This window comes from Rattus rattus, chromosome 9 (assembly GCF_011064425.1).
Source record: "Rattus rattus isolate New Zealand chromosome 9, Rrattus_CSIRO_v1, whole genome shotgun sequence".
In the NCBI taxonomy this organism is placed as follows: Eukaryota; Metazoa; Chordata; class Mammalia; order Rodentia; family Muridae; genus Rattus; species Rattus rattus.
The window spans coordinates 92,752,723-92,765,998 of record NC_046162.1 but is presented as its reverse complement, the minus strand read 5'-3'; the positions used below and the strand labels follow the sequence as shown (position 1 = coordinate 92,765,998).

Below are 13,276 nucleotides of genomic sequence, written 5' to 3'. Positions count from 1 at the left end.
AGTAGAATCATATGAAGCATAAAATATTAGTTATTAATATTATTAAAAGTGCATTGCTCTTTGCATTTTTGAATATGTTCAATACATACACGATTGCATCTCTCCAGTCAATAACAGAGCATAAAATTTCATGTTAAAAGGTTAAGTTTAGTGACTTTATATCCTTAGGAAATTGAAGAAGAGTAACTTTATGGATTTAATATAAATTTTTTCTTATACTTGAGCACAGGTCTCAGTCAGGAATGAAAGAAATAGTAATGCCAATGCATTTTTCATGTCAGAAGCAATTAAATGTACTAAGTCAAACTAGAATAGTAGAAAATGCTAAAGCAACATGATTATAAAGACTTAATATATATGAATGTAGAAACAATTACTTTAATGAGAGTAAGATTGATTACTGTAGAATAAACAACATACCATGTGTGTCTCAAACTATACCTCTTTTTGTTGAAATGTTGATATGGTTGTTGGCAGGAGAAGCATCAGAATGTGTAGGATTTGGTTTGTATTTCATGCTCTACTAATGCCAACTGAGGAAAGAAATAGACCTAGGTTATTGCATGACATCGTGAGGTAAAGAATATAAAAACTAAAGAATGTGAGCAATAAAAGAAACTTCTTTCTAAATAAGCAAATGAGAAAAAGAAGTGAAATGATCTATGCTCTCATAGAGGCTCAATGACTGGAGTTTAAGGAAATGTAACTTTCTTTTTTTCTTAAAGTCATTGGTGGCATGACTGGAAACAACCAAACTATGATCTTGGAGTTCCTCCTCCTGGGCCTGCCCATCCCATCAGAGTATTGTCTCCTGTTCTATGCCCTGTTCTTGGCCATGTACCTCACCACCATCCTGGGAAACCTGCTAATCATTGTCCTTGTTCGACTGGACTCTCATCTCCACATGCCCATGTACTTGTTTCTCAGCAACTTGTCCTTCTCTGATCTCTGTTTTTCCTCTGTCACAATGCCCAAATTGCTTCAGAACATGCAGAGCCAAGTATCATCTATATCCTATGCAGGCTGCTTGACACAGCTGTACTTCTTTATGGTTTTTGGAGACATGGAGAGCTTCCTTCTTGTGGTCATGGCCTATGACCGCTATTTGGCCATCTGCTTTCCCTTGCATTACACCAGCATCATAAGCACCAAGCTCTGTGCTTCACTAGTGCTACTTCTGTGGATGCTGACGATGTCCCATGCCCTGCTGCATACCCTACTCATGGCTAGATTGTCTTTTTGTGAGAAGAATGTGATTCTCCACTTTTTCTGTGACATTTCTGCCCTTCTGAAGTTGTCCTGCTCAGACACTTATGTTAATGAGATGATGATCTATATCTTGGGTGGACTCATCAGTATTATTCCATTCCTACTTATTATTATGTCCTATATAAGAATTTTCTTCTCCATTTTCAAGTTTCCATCTATTCAAGACATCCACAAGGTCTTGTCCACCTGTGGTTCCCATCTATCTGTTGTGACCTTGTTTTATGGGACAATTTTTGGTCTCTACTTATGTCCATCAGGTAATAATTCTACTGTGAAGGAGATTGCCATGGCTATGATGTACACAGTGGTGACTCCCATGCTGAACCCCTTCATCTACAGCCTGAGGAACAGAGATGTGAAAAGGGCCCTAATAAGAGTCATCTGCATTAAGAAAATCTATATGTAATGGAAGTACTTGGGATTGTTATCTAATTTTATGTAATAAATGTATTGATGTTAATATTTTATATCAGATATTGTCCATCATCATAGAACATAAAAGGAAGTCCATGCTACAATACATGAAGGAGAAGAGGTTGGTTGCAATTGTAAAAGTAGAAACGATTGTTTTTGATATCTGTCTACAATGTCCTCCTTACCTTGCATGTGCAATCCTGGAAATTCACAGAGGATGAGCTACTGCGTAATATGAACTCTATTCCCTTGCATTACTGCAAAATTTTATCACATTACCCTGATTTCTGTGTTCATGGATATGTCATTTGAAATAGTTTAATTAATGGATTTATGACACTGGATAACAACAAAATTTCTTCACCAGCAATTTTTTTCTATTACGGGGTTCTCTCATATTGATTTTGACATTTCAGTTTTCTCTTAACTCCCCGTATACTTTCTACCCATTTATATTTTCTGAGTAATCTTGACCCTGAACAAATTTCTTAGAATCATTTTGTACAATTCTCATTTTACTTTGTCTTAATTTGGAATTGATTTATAACTAGGGATCATTTAATATTCTTCTCTAACATGTGGGAAGGAAGAAAGAAAAAGTTGGTAATTTTTCATGTGTATTCATATATTACATCATAAAACTCCATTTCTAGTGAACTGCTTTTTTTAAAATCCTGGTGCCAATGTCAAAGAGATAGGGAAATTTCTGTTTCATAGCCTGAAGATTATGAAGCTAAATGACTTCTCATCTCACGTGAAGGGGCAATGTTTGTATGAGACCATAGAACAGTTCCACTTTTTTGTCTCATTACTGTACAAAGAAGAATTTTTCTTTTTTATAATTTTTGAGAGTATGGCATATAATAACCTTGGTCTATTCATTTCCACAGTTTTCCTTTGTATTTAACCTGTTGTCAGGAATAAACTCTGAAATTTCATTGCCACAGTTTAATAGATTTATGAGGTACATGACAGAATTATTTAAATTAATTCTGTTTCCTCTTCATGTGAAAAACAATGTTTAAAAGGGAGAAAAATTTTATATTCTATAGCAATAACATTATGCATAATAGCTATATAATGAATTCAAAAGCTTTGCTGAGCAATACAAAGAAATACCAAAGTTTCACAATATAGCCTAAAACATCTAAGTATTTAAATAGTTTCAAAAATTTAATTTACACATAAAAATTGTCTTAACAATAATATAATGTGATGGAAACCATATGCAATGTTGAAGATGGACTATGTGGGAATGGAGTGGTAAGGAAAAAAGAGGTTAACAGAAAAATTGAACAACAATGTTAAAAATCAAGTCAGGTGTGATAATATGCCTGTGATCCCAGCACACATGCAGCTCAGGCAGAATCATAAATGTAAATGTGAGGCCAGGCCAGCTGCACAGGGTGACTCTGTAAATCAGCTTCACTGCACAATGAAACCAGGTGAAGTTAGCCTTGCTCACTGCACAGTGTAACCCGTGAGGTCAGCCTGAGATGCAAAGTGACATCCTATGAGGTCAGCCTGAGATGAAGAGTGAGAACTTTGTGGCATGGAACTCCCAAAAGAGCCTGCGAAATACTGAACATAAAGTTACCATATGAATGAGTAGTTACTTGCCTGGACACACAGCTACAGCAAGTTGTGGGATTCAAATAATTGGTTTTGTCTTCATTATTCATGCAAATACAATTTATGATGATCACATATAGAATGATAAGTCAAGTGACGATCAGATAAATAAAATGTATTATACTCATAGAATAGAACATTATTCGATCACGAAAATGAGTGAATTATTAGTGCATGCAACTGTGTAGTTTAATTTACATACAAGGCAAATGTAAAGAGCAGATATTTCATAGTGAAATTTCATTCAAAAGGTCATGGACTTCTTTATATTTATGTTTTGCCATTGGTTAATCCTGAGTCACAGAAATGTTCAATGGCTGAGATTGTGATCTGTATCCATGGATGGGATCTGATCTGGACCATCCCTCCTCCAAGGCTCAGAGAGCATCATAGAAGAAGAGTTAGAAAGATTGGAAGAAGAGGGGGATGGAATGAAGAACTGTGACATGCTGAACTCTGGTGATGTCAAAACTGTTGCAAACCTATACTTACAGAGATGGTGGTCACTTGAACAAAACTCCAAAATCAAGCCAGTTAAAATGTCAAGTTGGATCGATTCAGACCAAGTTTACATTCTATTCCTAGATGAAGAGCTATGGGCAATTGACGATTGCAAAGAGAGAAAGCATTCTTGTTCTGCAATGTTGAGCTCCCAGATGGGTTTTCCAATCCAAAGTGTTCATTCCTAGATGCATATACATGCAGGGAATGCTGAATAAGCTCATGTGTAACAACATAGATTTAAGAACAGGAAGCTCTGAATTTCGGATAGGTGCCAGATACAGTAGGAGTATTACAGAAGAATGGAAGAGAAGGGGTGATGCAATTGTATTTTAAAATTTAAAATTATCCAGCATGGAAGTGCAAGGGATCCCAATTCTCCACTCCTTCCTGAGGAGCTCTTGGAAATTTACAGTTGCTTGGAGAGGGAGAGTCTCTTTTTCTGTGGAGGGGGTAGACATTGTCAGGTTGCCTACATACCATTTTATAACCCCCAGCCATGTACATATGGGTAACACTAATTAGACTATGAGTTAGGAAATAATGCTAATAATGATAATTTATTAACAATAATTACTAATAATTATTATTAACATCAATGACCTTAGTTTATAAGAGATATGTACTGGGTAAGAGGGCAAAGTTTGGAGAGAAGGTGCTGTGAAAGACATGGTGAAAGTTGATTGTATATAGCTAAGAAGTTTGAAATTAATACAAATAGATCTTTGAGAGAACAATAAAATTTCACAAAACTCAGAAGCTTTAAAATATTCAAGTTCTATAACTGTCTATGTCTGTATGTACACATAATGTACATTTAATGTATATGCAGTTTATATGTACATGTGATGTGCATGTAGTTTATATGTATGTATATGCATATACTTAACACATACAAATATGTTCATATTTGTAACTATATCTATATCTATATCTATATCTATATCTATATCTATATCTATATCTATATCTATATCTATATCTATATCTATATCTATATCTATCTAGGAAAGGGCACAACAAGCAAGTGAATTTTCTGGGAAAGTCTCGCCATTTAGCATAGCTGTGATGGGTGTACTCTGAAGAGGCACAGCTACAGAGACTTTGACCCAGTCTTTCCTTTGCTGCTTATGTGCCTTTCACACAACTACTACTTAGTCGAATGATTCCTGGACATCAGCCCACCCTATTGGACAAATTTCCTGTAGTTCAACATGAAGATGAGGTTTCAAGAATTAATGCTGTTTAGATGAATAAATGATGTTATAGAATTCCTGATTAGATTCAAATAATTTTAGAATGAATGTTTGGGAAGATAATGTTAAGTTTTTTTCCCCAAAAAGATGGAATAGAGTTAGAATCAAGAATAAAATGTTCTTCTCTTCATAGAATAATAAGTAAAGGCTGCATAATACTTAACACAATGAGCTTTCATAAATTGCATCAAGATAAAAAATGGGTTTGGGACAGATTTTTGATCAAGAAAAAATTTTCATTCTAGGTCAGGGCCAAAGATAAGGACACAGGTGTGCACTATGATAAAGCAAGAGCCTAAGAAACTGTTGCTTTGAACTTATAATGAGTTTATAGAATGAAACAGTGCTTTAAATTTATTATGGACAACATTTTTAACTCCTTTTTTGGGTAAAGTTTTATCCATTTCAAAAATTTAAAAAATTGCTTTCTTACATAGATTACAAAAAGCTGAGAGTAAAAATAAAGGTATGGTGTAGCCCTTTTCTCCTTCATCCACTGTGCATAAGTCTCTGTACATGCCTGACTCTGTCATCTCTGTCTCTCTGTCCTACTCTGTCTGCGTATCTGCCCCCCTTTCTTTCTCCCTGGCTCAGGAAAAGTTAACAAACACTGAGCTTCGTCTCTGGCACATGAATTGAAGAATAAGGTGTTTAAATTACTACATGTTGTTCTTTTCTTGTTTATTTTTTAATCAAATTATTTTATTTATATACATCCAAAAGTTGCCCCCTTTATAGTCCCCCCTCCCTGAGTTCTTCACTCCCCCACTCACCACCTCTTTGAGGGTGCTTCCCCACCTGCTCACTCACTCCTCCTCATCCCCACCAACATCCCTTTTCCCTGGGTTTTAGTTTCCACAGGATTGAGTGCACCCTCTCCCCCTGAGGCTGGACAAGGCTGTCCTCTGCTACATATGTGCCCAAGGCCACAGATTAGCCAGCGTATGCTCTTTGGTTTTTGACTTAGTCTTTGGGAGCTTTGAGGGGTCTGGAATTGTTGAAACTGATGTTCTTCCTATGGGGTTGCAATCCCCCTCAGTTCCTTCAGTCTTTCTCCTTACTTTTCCATGTGGATTCCTGACCTTAATCCAATGGTTGGCTTAATATATCAACATTTGTGTCAGTCAGCTGCTGGTACAGACTCTAAGAGGACCACCATCCCAGACTCCTGTCTGTAAGCACAATATGCCCTCAGTAATAGTGTCAGGTTTGCTGTGGTGCATGGGATGAATCCCAAGTTTGGCCAGTCACTGTGTGGTCTTTCTTTCAGTCTCTGCTCCATTTTTATCTTTGCATTTCTTTTAGACTGGAACAAATAAGATTATTTGTTCTATAAGTCTATTTATTGTTAAAATTTTTGAAGATGGGGAATGTCCCTTGCCTCAACTGGAGCCCATGTCTATCTAATGGAGGTGGTTTCCTCAGGTTCCACCTCTGTACTGTTGGCCATTTCACCATTGAGTCCTGGTGGCCTCTCAATCCCAGTTCTCTCGGACTTTCTGGAGGTTCCCTCTGTGCCCTCCTGTCTCTCCCATATTTATTTCTTCCCCTTTTCATCATCTTCCCTTCCCTCTCACACACAAGTACCTCCTTCCCTCTGTTTGCCATGATTATTTTCTTTCTGCTTCTAAGTGGGTTTGAGGTATCCACATGGGGGGTCTTCATTCTTGTTAAGCTTCCTATCGTCTGTGAGTTGTTTCATGGCACTCTGAAACTTTTGGCTAATATCCAATTATCATGGAGCACATACCAAGCATGTACTTTTGGGCCTGGGTTACTTCACTCAGGGTGATATTTTCTAGTTCCATCCATTTGCCTGCAGCAATTATGATGTCCTTGTTTTTAATAACTGAATAGTATTCCATTGTATAAATCAAGCATATTTTCTGTATTCCTTATTTGACTGAGGGATAAGTGGGTTTTCCCAGATTCTAGCTATCACAAATAAGTCACTATAAACATAATAGAGCATGTGTGCTTGTGGTATGGTGGACCACTTTTTATGTATATTCCTAGGAGAACTATAGCTGGGTCTCCAGGTAGAACTATTTGCAATTTTCTGAGGAACTGTCAGATTGATTTCCAGAGTGTTCCTACCAGTTCTCTTTCCCATCCACAATGGAGGAGCATTTTTTTCTTTCTCCACTTTCTTGCCAGCACATGCTCTCACTTGAGTTTTTGATCCTAGTCATTCTAAATGGTATAAGATGGAATCTCAGGATCATTTTGATTTTCATTTTCCGATGACTTAGTAGGTTGAACATTTTTTAAGTGCTTTGAAGTTATTCTAGATTCCTCTGTTGAGAATTTTGTTTAGCTCATTTTTAAATTAGGTTATTTTGTCTTATGGAGTCTAAAATCTTGAGTTCTTTGTATATATTGGATGTTAGACCTCTATTGGATGTAGGATTGGTAAAGATCTTTTTCCAATCTGTTGGCTGCCTTTTTGTCCTAATGAAAGTGTCCTTTGCCTTGCTGAAGCTTTTCAGTTTTATAAAGTTCCATTCATCAATTCTTGATCTTAGAGCATAAGCCATTGGGTTTTGTTCAGGAAATTTTCCTCAGTGCTCATGTGTTAGGAGTATCTGGTTTTATGTGGAGGTCCTTGATCTACTTGGATTTGAGCTTTGTACAGGGTGATAAGAATGGATTGATTTGCATTCTTCTACATGCTGACTGCCAGTTGAACTAGAAGCATTTGTTGAAAATGCTGTTATTTATCCACTAGATGATTTTAGGTCTTGTGTCAAAGATGAAGTGACCATAGGTGTGTAGGTTCATTTCTGGGTCTTCAATTCTATTCCATTAATCTACTTGCCTGTCTCTGTACTAATACCACACAGTTTTTTATCACTATTGCTCTGTAATACTGCTTGAGGTCAGGGATGATGATTCATCCATAAGTTTTTTTTTTTGAGGATAATTTTTGCTGTCCTTGGTTTTTTGTTATTCCACATGGATTTGCAATTTTTCTCTTTATAAATATATGAAGAATTGAGTTAGAAATTTTATATGGATTGTATTGAATCTGTAAATTGCTTCTATCAAGATGACCACTTTTACTATATTAATCCTGCCAACCCATGAGCATGGAAGATCCTTCCATCTTCTGAGATCTTTAATTTTTTCTTCAGAGACTTGAAGTTCTTGTCATACAGATCTTTCACTTTCTTGGTTAGAGTCACATGAAGGTATTTTTATATTATTTGGAACTATTGTTAAGGGTGTTGTTTCCCTAATTTGTTTCTCAGCCTGTTTATCTTTTGAGTAAAGGAAAGCTACTGGTTTGTTTGAGTTAATTTTATAACCAGGAACTTTGCTGAAGTAGTTTATCAGGTTTAGGAGTACATAAAACAAAGAAAGATATTAAAAGCAGTAAGGGAAAAAGTTTAAGTAACATATAAAGGCAGACCTATCAGAATCATACCAGACTTCTCACCGGAGACTATGAAAGCCAGAAGATCCTGGGCAGATGTCATAGAGACCATAAGAGAAATTGATCCATTCTTATTGCCCTGTACAAAGCTAAATTCCAAGTCAATCAAGGACCTCCACATAAAACCAGATACACTCAAACTAATAGAAGAAAGAGTGAGGAAGATCCTTGAATACATGGGCACTGGGGACAATTTTGTGAACAGAACACCAAATGACTTATGTTCTAAGATTAAGAATCAACAAATGGGACTTCATAAAATTGCAAAGCTTCTGTAATGAGAAGGACACTGTCATTAGGACAAAAAGGCAACCAATAAATTGGGAAAAGATCTTTACCTATCCTACATTTGATAGAGCGCTAATATCCTATATATATATATATATATATATATATATATATATATATATATATATAGAACTGAAGATGCTAAACTCCAGAGAATCAAATAACTCTGTTAAAAAATAGGGTACAGAGCAAAACAAAGAATTCTCAGCTGGGGAATATCAAATGGCTGAGAAGTACAGAAAGAAATATCGAACATCCATAGTCATCTGGGAAATGCAAATCAAAACAACCCTGAGATTCCACCTCATACCTGTCAGAATGGCGAAGATCACAAATTCAGGTTACAACAGATGCTGGTGAAGATGTGGAGAAAGAGGAACACTCCTCCATGATGGTGGTGCTTTAGAACCTGAGGTTCTCCATTGAGATATCTGGCCCAGCTAGGTGTGTGGATGAGGGAGAAAGAACTCAGCCAGGGAGGGGGGCACTGCTTCTGCTGCCTTTCCTGCTGTTCCTGCTCTTTCTAGCCCTGATGATTTGGGTATATGCCCAGGAGTGGTATAGCTGGGTCATTGGGTAATACAATGTCCAATTTTCTGAAGAAACTCATGACTGATTTCCAGAGTGGTTGTACCAGCTTCCGATCACACCAACAATGGAGGAGTGGTTCTCTTTCTCCACATTTTTACCACCATCTGTTGTTGCCTGAGTTTTTGATCGTAGACATTCTGACTGGTGTGAAGTGGAGTCTCAGGCTTGTTTTGATTTGCATTTTCTGGATGACTAAGGATGTTGAACATTTCTTTAGGTACTTCTCAGCCATTTATATTCCTCAGCTGAGAATTCTTTGTTTAGTTCTCTAAAACCCCATTTAATAGGGTTTATTTGGCTCTGAGTCTAACTTGAGTTCTTTGTACATATTGATATTAGCCCTCTATTGGATGTAGGATTGGTAAAGATATTTTCCCAATCTCTTGATTGCTGCTTTGACCTAATGACAGTGTCCTTTGCCTTACAGAAGGTTTGCAGTTTTATGAGGTCCCATCTGTCAATTCTTGGTGTTTGTTCAGGAAATTTTTCCCAGTGCTCATCTTCTAGGCTCTTCCCTACTCTTACTTCTATTAGTTTGAGTGTAACTGGTTTTATGTGGGGGTCTGTGATCCACTTGGACTTAAATTTTGTACAGGGCAATAAGAATGGATTGATTTGCATTCTTCTACATGTTGACTTCCAGTTGTGCCTTCACCATTTGTTGAAAATGTTATCTTTTTTCCACTGGATGGTTTTAGCACCTTGTCAAAGATCATGTGACCATAGGTGTGTGGATTCATTTCTAGCTCTTCAATTTTATTCCATTGATCTACCTTCCTGTCTCTGAACTGATACCATACAGTTTCTATCACCATTGCTCTGTAATACAGCTTGTGGTTAGAGACGGTAATTCCCACGGAAGTTCTTTTCTTGTTGAGGACAGTTTTCACTATCCTGGGGTTTTGTTATTCCAAATAAATTTGCAAATGCTCTTTCTAACTCTAAGAAGAATTGAGTTGGAGTTTTGATGTGGATTGCATTTAATCTGTAGATTGCTTTTGGCAAAATGGCCATTTTTACTATATTAATCCTACCAATCCATGAGCATGAGAGATATTTCCATTTTCTGAGGTCTTCAACTTTTTTCTTCAGAGACTTAAAATTTTGCTATAAAGACCTTTCACTTGTTTGGCTAGAGTCACACTGAGGTATTTTAGGTTATTTGTGACTATTGTGAAAGGTTTCATTTCCCTAATTTGTTTCTCAGCTTGTTTATCCTTTGAGTAGAGGATGGCTAGTGATTTGTTTGAGGTAATTTTTACTTAGCCACTTTCCTGAAGTTGTTTATCAGGCTCAGTAGTTCTCTTGTGGAACTTTTGGGGTCACTTAACTATACAGTGATATCATCTGCAAATAGTGGCATTTTGACTACTTTCTTTCCAATTTATATCCCTTTGTCCTCCTTCTGTTGTCTGATTGCTCTGGGTAGGGTATCAAGTACTATATTGAATAAGTAGGGAGAGATTGAGCAGCTGCTTGTCGAGTCCCTAATTTTAGTGGGATTGCTTCAAGTTTCTCTCAATTTAGTTTGATGTTGGCTACTGGTTTCTTGTATATTGCTTTTACAGTGTTTATGTATGGGCCTTGAATTCTTGATCTTTCCAAGACTTTTAACATGAAGGGGTGTCACATTTTTAAATGCTTCCACATCATCTAATGAGATGATCATGTTTTTTTTCTTTCAATTTCACTATATAGTGGATTAGGTTGATGGATTTCCATATATTGAGCCATCATGCATCCTTGCGATGAAGCCTACTTAATCATGATGGATGATCTTTTTGCTGTTTCCTTGAATTTGGTTTGCGAGAATTTTTTTGAGTAATTTTGGCTTGATATTCATTAAGGATAATTGGTCTGAAATTCTTTTTTTTTATTGGGTCCTTGTGTGGTTTAGATATAAGCATAATTGTGGCTTCGTGGAACGAATTGAGTAGTGCTTCTTCTGTTTCTATTTTGTGGAATAGTTTGGACAGTACTTGTATTAGGTCTTCTATGAAGGTCTTAAAGAATTTTGCACTAAACCCAATTGGTCCTGGGCTTTTTGTCATTGGGAGACTTTAATAACTGTTTAATTTCTTTTAGAGTTATAGGACTGTTTAGATGATTTATCTGATACTGATTTAACTTTGGTACCTGATATCTGTCTAGAAAATTGTTCATTTCTTCCAGATTTTCCAGTTTTCTTGTATATAGGCTGTTGTAGTAGATTCTGATAATTGTTTGAATTTCCTTAGATTCTGTTGTTATGTCTCCCTTTTCATTTCTGGCTTTTTTTTAAATTTTGGATACCATCTCTGTGCTCTCTGGTTAGTTTGGCTAAGGGTTTATCTATCTTGTCGAGTTTCTCAATGAACCAGCTCCTAGTTTTGTTGATTCTTTCTACAGTCTTTTTTGTTTCTACTTGGTGGATTTCAGCCATGAGTTTAATTATTTCCTGCCTTCTATTCCTCATGGGTGTATTTTCTTCCTTTTGTTCTAGAGCTTTTAGGTGTGCTGTCAAGCTGCTAGTGTATGCTTTTTCCAGTTTCTCTTTGGAGGCCCTCAGAGCTATGAGTTTTCCCCTTAACACTGCCTTTATTGTGTCCCATCAGTCTGTGTATGTTGTGCTTTCATTTTCATTAAATTCTAAAAAGTCTTTAATTTCTTTTTTATTACTTTCTTGACCAAGTTACCCTTGAGTAGAGCAATGTTTAATTTCCATGCATATGTGGGCTTTCTCTCATTTGTTGTTGTTGTTGAAGACCAGCCTTAATCTGTAGTGATCTGATAGGACACATGAGATTATTTCAATCTTCTTGTATATTTTTAGCCCTATTTTATGACAGATTATATGGTCAATTTTGGAGAAGGTACCCTAAGGTGTTGAGAAGAATGTGTATTATTTTGTTTTAGGGTGAAATGTTCTATAGATAGCTGTTAAATTCATTTGGTTATAATTTCTGCTAGTTTTTATATTCTATGTTCAGTTTTTGTTTCCAGGATTTGTCCATTGATCAGAGTGTGGGTTTGGAAATTTCCCACTTTTATTGTGTGGGTTGCTCTGTGTGCTTTGTGCTTTAGTAAGGTTTCTTTTATGAACATAGGTGCCTTTGCATTTGGAGCATAGATATTTAGGATTGAGAGTTCATCTTGGTGGATTTTTCCTTTGATAAATATGAAGTGTCTGTCTTCTTTTTTTGATACCATTTGGTTGAAAGTCAATTTTATTCAATATTAGGATGGCTACTCCAGCTTCTTCCTCGGGACCATTTGCTTGGATAATTGTTTTCCAGCCTTTTACTTTGAGGAGTGCCTGTCTTTGTCACTGATGTGAGTTTCTTGTAGGCATCAAAATGCTGGGTTCCCTTTATGTATCCAGTCTGTTAGTCTATGTCTTTTTATTGGGGAATTGAGTCCATGATGTTAAGAGATATTAAGAAATAGAGATTTTTTTTTTGGTTTTATTTTTGTTGGTAGAGGTGGAATTATGTTATGTTGGCTCTCTTCTTTTGGGTTTGTTGGAAGGAGATTACTTTCTTGCTTTTTTAGGGTGTAGTTTCCCTTCTTGTGTTGGAGTTTTCCATCTATTTTCCTTTGTTTTGCTAGATCTGTGTAAAGATTTTGTGGAAATTTGGTTTTGTCATGGAATATTTTGGCTTCTCCTTCTATGCCAATTGAGAGTTTTGCTGGATATAGTAGCTTGGGCTGGCATTTGTGTTCTCTTAGTGTCTTTATGACATGTGCCCCAGATCTTCTGGCTTTCACAGTCTCTGGTGAGAAGTCCAGTATATTCTGATAGGTCTGCCTTTATACGTTAATTGGCCATTTCCCCTTACTGTTTTTAATATTCTGTCTTTGTTTTGTGTGTTTGGTGTTTTGACTATTATGTGATGGAGGAATTTCACTT

At 36.4% G+C, this 13,276-nt stretch overlaps 1 protein-coding gene across 1 annotated transcript; it reads left to right on the top strand.

Moving 5' to 3' along the window:
- The first annotated feature begins 736 nt into the window (after window positions 1-736).
- On the top strand, window positions 737-1,675 carry LOC116909382 (olfactory receptor 1500-like). The gene has a single exon (XM_032912937.1). It carries the CDS (start codon window positions 737-739, stop codon window positions 1,673-1,675), a length of 939 nt encoding a protein of 312 aa, XP_032768828.1.
- Window positions 1,676-13,276: the final 11,601 nt, after the last annotated feature.

Coding starts and splice junctions, on each gene's coding strand:
- LOC116909382 (XM_032912937.1), top strand. CDS start 737: ATGACTGGAAACAACCAAACTATGATCTTGGAGTTCCTCCTCCTGGGC.